We start from the raw sequence: 12,216 nt of genomic DNA, 5'->3' as shown, positions 1-12,216 counted from the left end.
CTCTCCTGCTATATGACTCCATGAGCCCGTGATAAGATTTTTCTTCTGCTGCTGCCACTACAAAAGGTCTCTTTGATATGTTAGGGACATACACCCTTAATAGAACCTTAGAGGTTTGCCTAGGCCCCGGACAAGAGCCTCGAAGAAATAAAGATTAAGATAGACATGGCTGAATGGGGGGGGGGCAGGACACTGAGCAGTAATTGCAAGCTGCATCGACAGCCATCTGTAAGGCAAAAGCAGAAAAATAATCCAGGTAGAGAAGTATGTTACAGAAAATCTCACCGATAGTCTCTCTCATTTATTTTATTTTTCTCTGGTCTGCTTAGTCTTTCTATTGTATATGAAGTCAGGTATGGGGCAGGTAGGGACGCGGGTGCCACTTTTCAGCTGATACAGGGTGTGCTTCTTGCTACCCTCCGAGCCTCACTAGGAAATGGTTGTATGACATCATACATGAGCCTCATGAAAACAGTTGTATGACATCATGGTGTGTGTCCCCCCACCTGCAAAAGTTGGCCCATGGGGGGTGGGGACAGTAAGGTACCAGTCCACTAGCCAGAGTCAGTCCCCAACCCCTGTTTTACATTGAGAGAGAAACAGTGGTTGCGTTCACTTGGCTTAGCATGTTACCTGAACTTGGGATCTTCATTAAGATATCTCCTCAGCCATAGTCTGTAGCCGCAGTTTGTCCTGTGATGAAAGCTTGTGCTGAAGGAGGAGAGACCTTAACCATGATCCAGAATTTGGATGACACACTTGAGCTTCAAAAGCCTAGAGAGGACCAAAGTTGGTTTGAACTCCTCTCTTGGAGCAAAGATATTTGCATAGTCCCAGGAAGCCACTGGCTTTTTAAACAGTGCTAATTTGGAAGGCCGTGGTTTCCTCTGTCTGTTGATATAGATGAAGGGCGTCTGTTTGCAGCAAATAGATATCATACTTGGAGTTAGCTGTGCAAGGCTTTGTGGAGGGCAAGGCATGTGTTCTCACAGCACTGCGACTAGAAGACTGGCCCCTCCTTCAATTCTGTCTTCGGAGCATCTGTCTTAGCCACAAAAGCTCTGCTCTATGGTTAATCTGGCAGCCTGAGAAAAAGTAAAGAAGACACGCAAAAGGTATTCTCTAGAACTTCATACAGCTAGGATGATGGATTTTGTAGCATTCGGTCATCCATCAGTTTTATTGTCTCTAGCCGAAGGCGACAGAGAATAAAAGGAAAGCTTTCCTCTAAAATCATACAACGTAATGTGTATCAGTTTACAGCATAAAAAGAAATTTACAGCATTAGAAATTGAGATTGGAGTGCATTCACATGGCTGGAACGGAACTTCTTGGCTACCAGCACAAATTTGGCTCCCGGGTGTGTAATATATAGATGTTTATCTGCTAGGGGTTCGACAGTCACTTCCTGTGCGGATCGACCTGGAAGCCAATTAAGAATTGGCGATACAAAAAATCCCTCTGGGCGTTGTATACAGGGGGCAAATCAGCAGATAGTGTGTAATGTCTTCTACCTGATTGCATACATATATACGATCCATATGGGGCATTCCCCGCTATCTCCCTTCTAAATATGCTGAGGGCATCCTGTTGGAATCTTAGTTCTACAAAGGCCCTGCGTAGTTGTGGGAAGGTCAACTACAGGGCCTTGGTCTTAATTTGGGGGTACCAAGTAGAGTAACGGGCAGCAGTGATGGATGCTCTGGCTTGGTTGGCATCCTGGTCAAAAATCCAATTTCTAAGGTCACGTGGGCTAAGGGCTAAGACGAGAAGAAGAGTTTTGGGTTTGATATCCCGCTTTATCACTACCCAAAGGAGTCTCAAAGCAGCTAACATTCTCCTTTCCCTTCCTCCCCCACAACAAACACTCTGTGAGGTGAGTGGGGCTGAGAGACTTCAAAGAAGTGTGACTGGCCCAAGGTCACCCAGCAGCTGCATGTGGAGGAGCGGAGACGCGAACCCGGTTCCCCAGATTATGAGTCCACCGCTCTTAACCACTACACCACACTGACTATACAAGTAGTCTATTTGAAGATTATAAGCCCTAACCTTCTCTTGGCACTTTTGTGCCTAGCCCCCTGTCCTTAGTTGCTCTAACCAGCAGAGCTTAGTAAGAGTATGATCATTGAAGGTATTTAGCCTGCGCCAGTATCTCAAGATAGGCAAGATCAGGATCAGGCATGTCCAAATCCATCTTGGGGGCCTAATCTGGTTTTATCCGGCCCCTGTGGCAGTTTATTTAATGGGATCAAATCCTAGAGAAAGCTTTATCAAAAACTTCATCAAATCTGGGCCTCTTTGAAAAAAGTTTGGGCACCCCTGGGCTTGATCAATTCTGGCTGCAAGCAAGGGGAGGCCCAACTCTACTCTGCCAGTGTTATGCAGGGAAGTCCCCAAATCTGCCTCATAAATTTATTTTGTGGGACCTCTATTTCAGATTTAACACCAGTTCCCCATATCTCAGCCCCATAGAGCACTTGGACGTTGATTTTAGAGACAAAGCTCTTAATAGCTGGGTTGATTAGCTGCCCACCATTTGAATGGAAGAACCTATATAACTGTCCAGTAGAATGGCCAGATATTAGCCTAATTGCTTCCAGATGGGGTTTCCATGATGATTTTCCATCAATACGTAATACTAGATATTTAAATCTGGGTACTTGCTCTAGGGTGTGACTGTCTAGAGTTCACCTGGACTTGGTAGTCCTCTTGCCAAATACAATGACCTTGGTTTTATCGTAGTTAAATTTTATTTTTTAGATGCTGGTTTTTTTTAAAAAAAAAAACAGTTGGCAAAATTTAACCTGTATCCTCCTGAGATTTTATTCTGAGATAACAAAACTAAATCATCAGCGCAGAGCAGAATGGGGTGGGGGCGAAAAAGGAGGAGGGTGGCATTTCAGGGATGAGATTATTTATATAGTAATTAAGTAGGAAGGGTGATTTTGTAGCATTGAGCTGTGCAACCTTGGGTGATTAAAAGTAGAAAAAGAAAACATAATTAAACGAAGAAATCAACCTGAGCCCTCTCTTTTTCTTAGATCTTGACACGGCTTAAATTTATTCAATAAATTAGCAAATCCTGCTTTTCTTCTGTAAAGCTCAGGGCAGTGACATCAAGTCCTCCAGCGAGTTTATCCACTGAACAGATGCAGGCATACTTAGGTTGATGCACTATATGCACCTTCAGACTGATATTTGAGATTAATAATAATAATAATAATAATATATTTATACCCCACACATCTGGATGGGTTGCCCCACCCACTCTGGGTGGTTTCCAACACATATAAAAATAATAATAAAACATCAAACATTATAGTAACAATTTGATACAATATAAAAAGTCACAATAACAATTATATACATTGAAAACATTTCCTCTTATGATAAAAAAGGTAAAGGTACCCCTGCCCGTACGGGCCAGTCTTGACAGACTCTGGGGTTGTGCGCCCATCTCACTCAAGAGGCCGGGGGCCAGCGCTGTCCGAAGACACTTCCGGGTCACGTGGCCAGCGTGACGAAGCTGCTCTGGCGAGCCAGAGCCGCACACGGAAACGCCGTTTACCTTCCCGCTGGTAAGCGGTCCCTATTTATCTACTTGCACCCGGGGGTGCTTTCGAACTGCTAGGTTGGCAGGCGCTGGGACCGAGCAGCGGGAGCGCACCCCGCCGCGGGGATTCGAACCGCCGACCTTTCGATCGGCAAGCCAAGTAAACTTTACTAGCAGGCAAAATCAGCCATAATTTCTAGTTTCCGTTGATCAGAATTTAAAGTCATACAGCATCACAAACCTTTTCAGTGTGATCTATGTTTATCAATGTCAGATAAATAAAGTGCAATTTTGTTTTTTGCAGTATATCCACTCGTCAGGCATAATTCATCGGGTAAGTAAAGAATCTCATTTCTGAGTTGCTGTTTTTCTGTTCTGTAGTTTTAGATGGCTCTCTCACAGAAGCAAGCCAAAGGCATGAGAATGATTTAAGAAACAAACACCTAGTGGGTCAGCGCAATGTTAATTTAATGTTTGCCTTGATCCTGATTACAAAATCTGTTCCGCAACTGCTAAAATGAAAGGATAAGGCTGTTTTCCGGATATGTGACAATTTCCACTTCAAGTTCTGACACTATCAGAAATCAAGAAATTAAATAATAATAATAATAATAATAATAATAAAAAATGTCCAGTAGCACCTTAGAGACTCAGGTGACTCAGACAAGGTCTCTCCATGGTTTTAAGTTTGGTAATAAGTTGTAATTCAGCAACTGAATAGATATATTGGATACTTATCTCATTATACATGATAAAGCTATCTTTGGCCATCTCACCCCTTGCTTTTTCCTGTGAGCCCAGTTGCAGTCCTTAACAGTAACAGTCGTAAACAGGTCTACCACACCTATTGGCCAATCACCCATTCCTACCACCCTTCTGAGTAATACCCCTCCCCACCCTCTCACTAAAGGTCTAGTGACTTCTGTTTCAGTGTAGCTGAAGAAGTGTGCATGCACACGAAAGCTCATACCAAGAACAAACTTAGCTGGTCTCTAAGGTGCTACTGGACAATATCAGGGGGCTGGACAGAATAACCCTCGTGCTTCCGTCCCTTCTGTGATTCTATGATATGTGCCCCTAAACCAGGCATAGGCAAACTCAGCCCTCCAGATGTTTTGGGACTACAACTCCCATCATCCCTGACCACTGGTCCTGTTAGCTAGGGATGATGGGAGTTGTAGTCCCAAAACATCTGGAGGGCCAAGTTTGCCTATGCCTGCCCTAAACAATGCCCTCCGTTGAAAAAAGTACTAGTTTTATTTTTATTTTAAATGTGTTCTTCCTGAAGATAATTTCATCTCAGATTTGTTTGTTTTTAAATATGTTTGTAGGACTTAAAACCTGGAAATCTAGCAGTAAACGAAGACTGTGAACTGAAGGTAAGAAATGTGAACACTTTGGGCTTACAGAAGTTTGAAGATATAGAAATGGATGTGGAGGATTTTGGTAGTAGGACCTCAGAACTAATGTGATAGGAGCCTTTCAAATGGAGGGTGGTCAGGGTAGTATATATTCTGTGATAGTTCCTTTGAATCTCTTCTGAAGTAATAGAATAATGGCAGTGTTTGGGTCATAAGTCCACAAGGCTTGGCAGAAAAGAGTTAAGCAAGCCAAGAAATTGGTTGCTTAACTCTGGTTACCCATTTCATCCCATCCAGGAAACTATAGTTGACAGATTTGATATAGCCAGTGTATTGAGCCACCGTTTGAAGTTTAATCCATTGGAACCTTGTTTGTCAAACGTAATCAGTTCCGGAAGACCATTTGACTTCTGAAACGTTCGACAACCAAGGCGCAAAGGGCTCTCGGCAATTTCAATAGCGAAAATTGAGAAACACGCCTCGGAAGCCATTCAACTTCTGAGGCGAAAGCGTCCGGCTTCCGAAACATTCAGCTTCTGAGATGCTCGAAAACCAAGGTTCCACTGTACCATGGTGTGTTCCGAAGCTATTAACCATAGCTTCCCAGATCAGAAATTATAATTAACTGAGAACTTTACAGCTTTGCTTCCTCACATGAAGGGCTCTGTGTGCTTATTAAGATACGATTGTCCAAACTAGCCCAGTGTGTCTTGAAGCCTGAAATAACATAATTCAGAATTACTGGCTAAGGTAAGGTTGCTTGCACCATGGGCAATTAGCTGCTTTTTTTAGAGGGCCATGCACGACGGGTTTCATTGGTAATAATTGGACTTCACCCAAGATGCTGCGAGGTTCATTGTTTATAAGAGGACGGCAGAGCTGAGCATTTGCTTGCGTGGAATAAACTTTGCCAGAGGTACTTTACTAAGCTGCATGAAATAATAAGCAGGAATTGCAGTGCTACTGGGTTGAGGTAGTGTCACTAAAGTGCCAAGAAGAAAATCTGTATTTTTTGAACCAACTGGAAAGGCTCTTAATTCAACATTCTTACTGTCTTTCCAGGATGCAGGTGGCGCTGTGGGTTAAACCACAGAGCCTAGGACTTGCTGATCAGAAGGTCGGCGGTTCAAATCCCCGCGACGGGGTGAGCTCCCGTTGCTCGGTCCCTGCTCCTGCCAACCTAGCAGTTCGAAAGCACATCAAAGTGCAAGTAGATAAATAGGTACCGCTCCAGCGGGAAGGTAAAAGGCATTTCCATGCGCTCCTCTAGTTCGCCAGAAGCAGCTTAGTCATGCTGGCCACATGACCCGGAAGCTGTACGCCAGCTCCCTTGGTCAATAAAGTGAGATGAGCTCCACAACCCCAGAGTCAGCCACGACTGGACCTAATGGTCAGGGGTCATCTTTATCTTTACCTACTGTCTTTCCAAAACTAAAATTGCTCGTTCTGTGCATGCAGCTGGGTTGTTTACCCTGCAGCAAAAGCTCTTGAGCCAATCACCTCAGCATGGCTGTTGAAGCCTTCTCAAAACCAGCAGTCGGGGAGTCCTCAATACTGCCTCTGAGACCAGCTGTGTCAGCTCAGGCAGGAAGACTGCTAGGCAGCAAGATGGGTGGTAAATCAGCAGAATCCCTAATCCATCCCAGTTGCCCAGGGCCAGGAACACATGTTTCCAACTGGACAGAGAGCCCGGAGGGAGAGAAAGAGAATTTCTATAGACCAAAGCAACTTCACTTCCCATGTTGATGCTGCACTGAGTGGGCATAACCGGGTGAGACCCAACTTCATCTCAGGTCTCAGTGATGCAGACCAGATTGGCTTCCTCAATCATAATCAGATAATGGATAAGGCAAGTCTTACTCAGAGCCAACTTGGCATTCAGCTACAGCAGCCACAGACCTGAGGGCTGGTTGATAAAAGGTAAAGGACCCCTGGATGGTTAAGTCCAGTCAAAGGCAACTATGAGGTTGGGGTGCTCATCTCGCTTTTAGGCCGAGAGAGCCGGTGTTTGTCCTCAGACAACTTTCCGGGTTATGTAGCCAGCGTGACTAAACCGCTTCTGGCACAACGGAACACCGTGATGGAAACCAGAGCACATGTAAACGCCGTTTACCTTCCCTCCGCAGCGGTACCTATTTATCTACTTGCACTGGCGTGCTCTCGAACTGCTAGGTTGGCAGGAGCTGGGACACAGGTTGGAAGAGAGTCTGGCACACAGCACGATCACTAACCACCTGTCCCATGTGCCCCTTACCCGGCCTGCCCCACCTCTCACACCAAATCTTCCTGAATCCTGAACCACTGCAACTGGGGCCCCCACTGCTCTCCCCAGCTACATGCAAACCCCATGCAAATTTAAAACAGTTAAAACAATTGTAGTATTGGCCCTGTCTCTGCTTTGTAGCTGATGCTGCAGCCAGGAGATGTAGACTGGCTGCAGGTGCAGAGGTCAAAGCTGCTTTCAGCTGCTGGCGCTGGCTTGCCTAACAGTGAAAGACTCAGCTGGTGCAAGACTGGCAGGGAGAGGGTAGCTATAGATCAGAGGTTGGCAAGGTTTACCGGCCATGGGCCGGATCACTCCCATGGGGATCATCCGTGGGCCGGACTGGCGCAGCATGACGCCGAAAATCACGCCTGCGCAGAAGCGATTTTCAGCATCTGGACATGCGCAGACGCGATTTTCTGTATCTGTGTGTGCGCACACACAATTTTTGGCGCCACTCGCTGAGTCCCTGCAATGCACTGTGCCGGTTTAGCGCGGTGCTCGGGGGAATCACCAAGCGGGCGGCTCAGGGGCTGGTAAAATGGTTTTTGTGTGCCACATCTGGCCCACGGGCCACATGTTGCTGACTCCTGCTGTAGATGGTGAGGGGATTGGAAGTCTTTCCTCTTACTCTCTCCTGCTTGTCTCCTTGCCACAAACAGCAGTCACTTGGTTCCTGGATCTTTGAACTGCCGAGCTACATTTTATATTCTATTAGGGCTAAAGGGAGTGTTGGGTATATAAATATTTGCATTTGAACACTAGGAAGCTGCAGCAGCAGCAGCAAAAAAACAACAACACAAGCCCATAACCTGAAGACAATCAAACCCTTCCAAGCACACTGCTGAGTTGTGGCATTAATAGAATGGCATTGACTATATAATTGCAACTTTCTCGATAAAATAATAGGTTTAAGTTAAAAGGGAAGTGGGAAAAGAGTGATCGATCCGACTGATGTGTTAAGTATTGCTGCCTTTTATCCTTCAATTGTGCAGTTCAAAAAAACAACCACAAAACCACTTCTGTGAACTAGAATTACCACTTACTGTTGCCAGAAAAAAACAACTAGTATGAATAGGCTCTTTTAGATAAATGCCCTGTTCCTTGGGAAAGTGCTTTCCAGTGTGAACAAGGATATCAAAACCAAGTAGACATCTGCATTTCTCTGAAACAAAGCAGTTGTTTCACTGCAAGTGGTTCTGTCGCCAGTGCCGAAACTTGGGAAGGGTTAGCAATGATGTCAGATTCAGCGAGAGAGAGAGATTGTTTTCAATTTGCATTTGTTGTCGAAGAATGTGTGCCTAAGTTTGTGGTTGCTGTTTCTTGATGGAAATAGAAGTAGACCTGGGCGACATATCGATACCTCGCCCGGGACTGGTTTGACGGCCAGACCACAATGTCGCCTTCACCCAGCTGTATATCGCGAATGAAACCACCACCGCTCTTGAGTCCCTCCGCCACCAGTGCCCAGCGCATGGAGAGAAGAACAAACTGCATCAGCCCCAGACCTGCAAGGCATCAGGGTGAAATTGCCGCCGCTCCCACTGAGGGAGCTGAGGCAGTTTGCCCCCGGCGACTTGCGTGGCCGTGGCCAATGCAACTCATTCCTCTGCACAAGAACAAGTATTTACAGTGGTACCTCGGGTTAAGTACTTAATTCGTTCCGGAGGTCCGTACTTAACCTGAAGCACCACTTTAGCTAATGGGGCCTCCTGCTGCTGCCAGAACACAATTTCTGTTCTCATCCTGAAGCAAAGTTCTTAACCTGAAGCACTATTTCTGGGTTAGCGGAGTCTGTAACCTGAAGCGTATGTAACCTGAAGCATATGTAACTCAAGGTACCACTGTATTATTATTTTTTTGGATTGGAGAGAGACTGGCAGGAATGGCATTTAAAGAGTGTTTAGAGGGTGCTTTCCACTTAGGTGATTTTCACTTAGCAAGCGGGGGAACCAGAACATAAACTTGTGTCATTGGGGAGTTGCCTGTAAACTTGGGAAGACAGGCGAGCTAATGCCAGTGTACTGGAAGAAGCAGAGATCACAAGTGTCGAAGCGATGATTCTTCAACATCAACGTCATTGGACTGGTCATGTTGTGCGGATGCCTGATCGTCTTCCAAAGCAACTACTCTCTTCCGAACTTAAAAACGGAAAGCGTAATGCTGGTGGTCAACAAAAGAAGTTCAAAGACACTCTCAAGGCAAATCTAAAATAAATGTAATATAAACACCGACAACTGGGAAACACTGGCCTGTGAGCGCTACAGTTGGAGAACAGCCTTTACCAAAGGTGTCATGGGTTTTGAAGACACTCAAACTCAAGACGAAAGGGAGAAACGTGCTAAGAGGAAAGCACGCTTGGCAAACTTTCACCGTGATCAACTCCCATCCAGAAACCTATGTTCCCACTGTGGAAGGATGTGTGGATCCAGAATTGGCCTCCACAGTCACTTATGGACCCGCAGTTAATACCGTGTTTATGGAAGACAATCTTAATCAGCTATGAGTGATCGCCAAAGAAGAAGAAGAAGAAGACATTGTGTAGATTTAGCAGTTAGGTGGTTCCCCATCCTATGAAATCAGACCTTAGCAAAACATGAAATAAACAATAAAATAATGAATAATGAATAAATTGTTTCAGCAGGAACCGTAACTGATTCCAGCCTTCCTGCTTGACACCCAAGGTTGAAACGTCAGATTTTGACCTAAAAATAGACTACAGCTGACAGAGAAATAGGAAACTTAAGGTTTACAAAATTGATTTATTTTATTTTATTTACGCAAGGAGGTTTGAGTAATTGACGGTTCATGCTTTAAAAACACCGTTCAGTTCCCAAGAGGAGACACTGCTTTGTCGCACATCCATCTTCTAAGAAATCAACAATGCTCCACAGACCTATTATCTGTGACAGAATTGTAGTGTAAAACACCGCTGTCAAAACAAGCAGACCTTATTAACCCTGAAACATTTTAAGAGTGAAGCGTAAGCCCTGCGGAAAAATTACCGTCTCTTAACCGAAGGGTTGAAGGGCTTGTGGCTGCAGCCAGCCTTTGTAATCATATTACACAGATCTGGTGTAACTGCGTTTTAAATCATTGCAAGTAACTGCAGCCTGTGCGTCAGCGACAGTTTGCAGAGCACCAGGTGAAATTATGCTTATTCTGTGTACAGCCTTAGACTGCTCTCCTTTTATTTTAAAGTAGCCTCTGCAAGTTATGAAAGGATCCTGCCCTGGGATTTCTTGCAGGAGAGAGGGCAATAGTGCTTAAGATTCCTTTGTGTGCTTAATGGCCTGATGCTGTCAACCACTGGTGACCATCCCATACTGACTGTGAGCACAAGCCTCCATAAATAAATATCAAACTGGGTGCATTGGGAAAGCATGTACACACAAACCTCATAGATATTGGTGGTTATGCATGGTTCCCATCACCCAGAGTATGGTCTTTTTAAAATAAGAGACTTAAGAGTAGAAGTATAGAATGCACCTTGCCACTTCCTCTGGGACCCATGACTAACATTTCTCTGCCTAGTTGGTGCTAAGTAAGCAAAGGGCGATCTAGAGGCAACATCTTTTAATGGGAGAGGAAGAGAGTTGATCTCCACTAATTCTCCCTGCACCACCTTCCACATTCTTCCAGAGGATCCCACAATACGATACTATACTCTTTATTGTCATTGTCCCATACAGAACAACGAAATGGGGGGGGGGGGATCTACATAAGACATTCAAAACCAACAAGCCTGCTATCCCAGCTATCCCAGCCTGGTTGTCCCCCTAAAAACTCGTGATACCCCATTTTTAAAATACAATACACTCCCATAGAGACTCCTTATACTGCGTTTAAAACCAAAATCGCATTTGGATAGAAACTGTTTCTCAGGCGGCTAGTCCTAGTCTTTATAACCCTGTACCTTCTTCCAGAAGGCAGAAGCTGAAAGAGATCATTTCCGGGGTGCGCACTATCCTGCGCTATCTCTGCAGCTTTCTTATGGCACCTGGAAGCGTAGATTTGATCCAAGGTGGGAAGAGTTGCCCCTTATTTCTCAACCCAATTATCATAGCATGAATCTTAGCCCCATAGGTCTTTAAACCATCATTCAAAGTGATTAATTTTCCTTTCGCTTCATATATTCTGGCTTTGAAAACAGATGCTGGGACAGAGCCCTCGATCCAGACCTCTTAGCGAAGATGAAAAGTATTTTTCTTCTTGCTTAACAGAGCGCAACAGCACCGTTTCCTCCCCAGCATTATAATGGCAATCAGGAGTGTAATTTTGCATGTTTATTACCAATGTGATTTTTTCAATTGCAGTGCTAGAACATCGGTTTAACGCATTCTGCTTCTCTGCCACCCCTGTTTTCGATGTGTTTATGACTAATTTGAAGCTGCAAATTGAATGCGTCTTTGGTTCCTCTGTAACAGATTCTGGATTTTGGGCTAGCAAGGCACACAGATAGCGAGATGACTGGCTACGTGGTTACCAGATGGTACAGAGCCCCAGAAGTTATCCTTAACTGGATGCATTATACACAAACAGGTAATTGTCGTGTTTGTGCTCAGATTAACACTTTAACTTGAGCTCTTCTAGTGGCATCATTACACAAAGCTACCCTGTGCTTATATTTGTCTCTTGGAATACCAACCAAAGGGGTATTGCTTTGTACATAATCCCCTGGTCTCTGTTGTGCTAATTGCAATTCTCAGTCTGTTTATATCTGGAACAAAAATGAGGGCAGCTGTTAACTTCCGTGGAGGCCTTCCAGGTGTCTTGAGAAACAATTCCAGCTTCCCCTCGGGAAATCAAGGAACGTTTTCTACCATTCATGGCTTCCAAGGTATTGCCATATGGCAATCTAGCTACCTTAGGGTATGCCTGGCTTTCAGCCTGCCTTCTCATTGTCTCAGTGTCCTTATTAACTTCCTAGAACAACTTCAGTCCCAGGCAATAGATACAGTCTTGCAGATACTGGCAGATACTCCTGTTCCTATATCCATCTGCTTGACCAAACCATCATCATCATCATTGTTATTATT

General features: G+C 44.8%; 1 protein-coding gene across 2 annotated transcripts in view; it reads left to right on the top strand.

The window, feature by feature from the left end:
• LOC114605285 (mitogen-activated protein kinase 12) overlaps window positions 1–12,216 on the top strand; it is a 40,267-nt gene that overhangs the window by 21,135 nt on the left and 6,916 nt on the right. For both annotated transcript variants that reach the window (XM_028746331.2, XM_077935828.1), the window contains exons 5-7: window positions 3,858–3,887; window positions 4,885–4,932; window positions 11,605–11,719. In XM_028746331.2, coding sequence (XP_028602164.2) covers window positions 3,858–3,887; window positions 4,885–4,932; window positions 11,605–11,719 — 193 coding nt within the window. The remainder of the gene's footprint in view (window positions 1–3,857; window positions 3,888–4,884; window positions 4,933–11,604; window positions 11,720–12,216) is intronic.

The sequence above is a fragment of the Podarcis muralis genome, chromosome 10 (genome assembly GCF_964188315.1).
Source record: "Podarcis muralis chromosome 10, rPodMur119.hap1.1, whole genome shotgun sequence".
NCBI lineage: Eukaryota > Metazoa > Chordata > Lepidosauria > Squamata > Lacertidae > Podarcis > Podarcis muralis.
The sequence above is the reverse complement of the archived record's forward strand: the minus strand, read 5'-3'. Positions and strand labels throughout refer to the sequence as shown.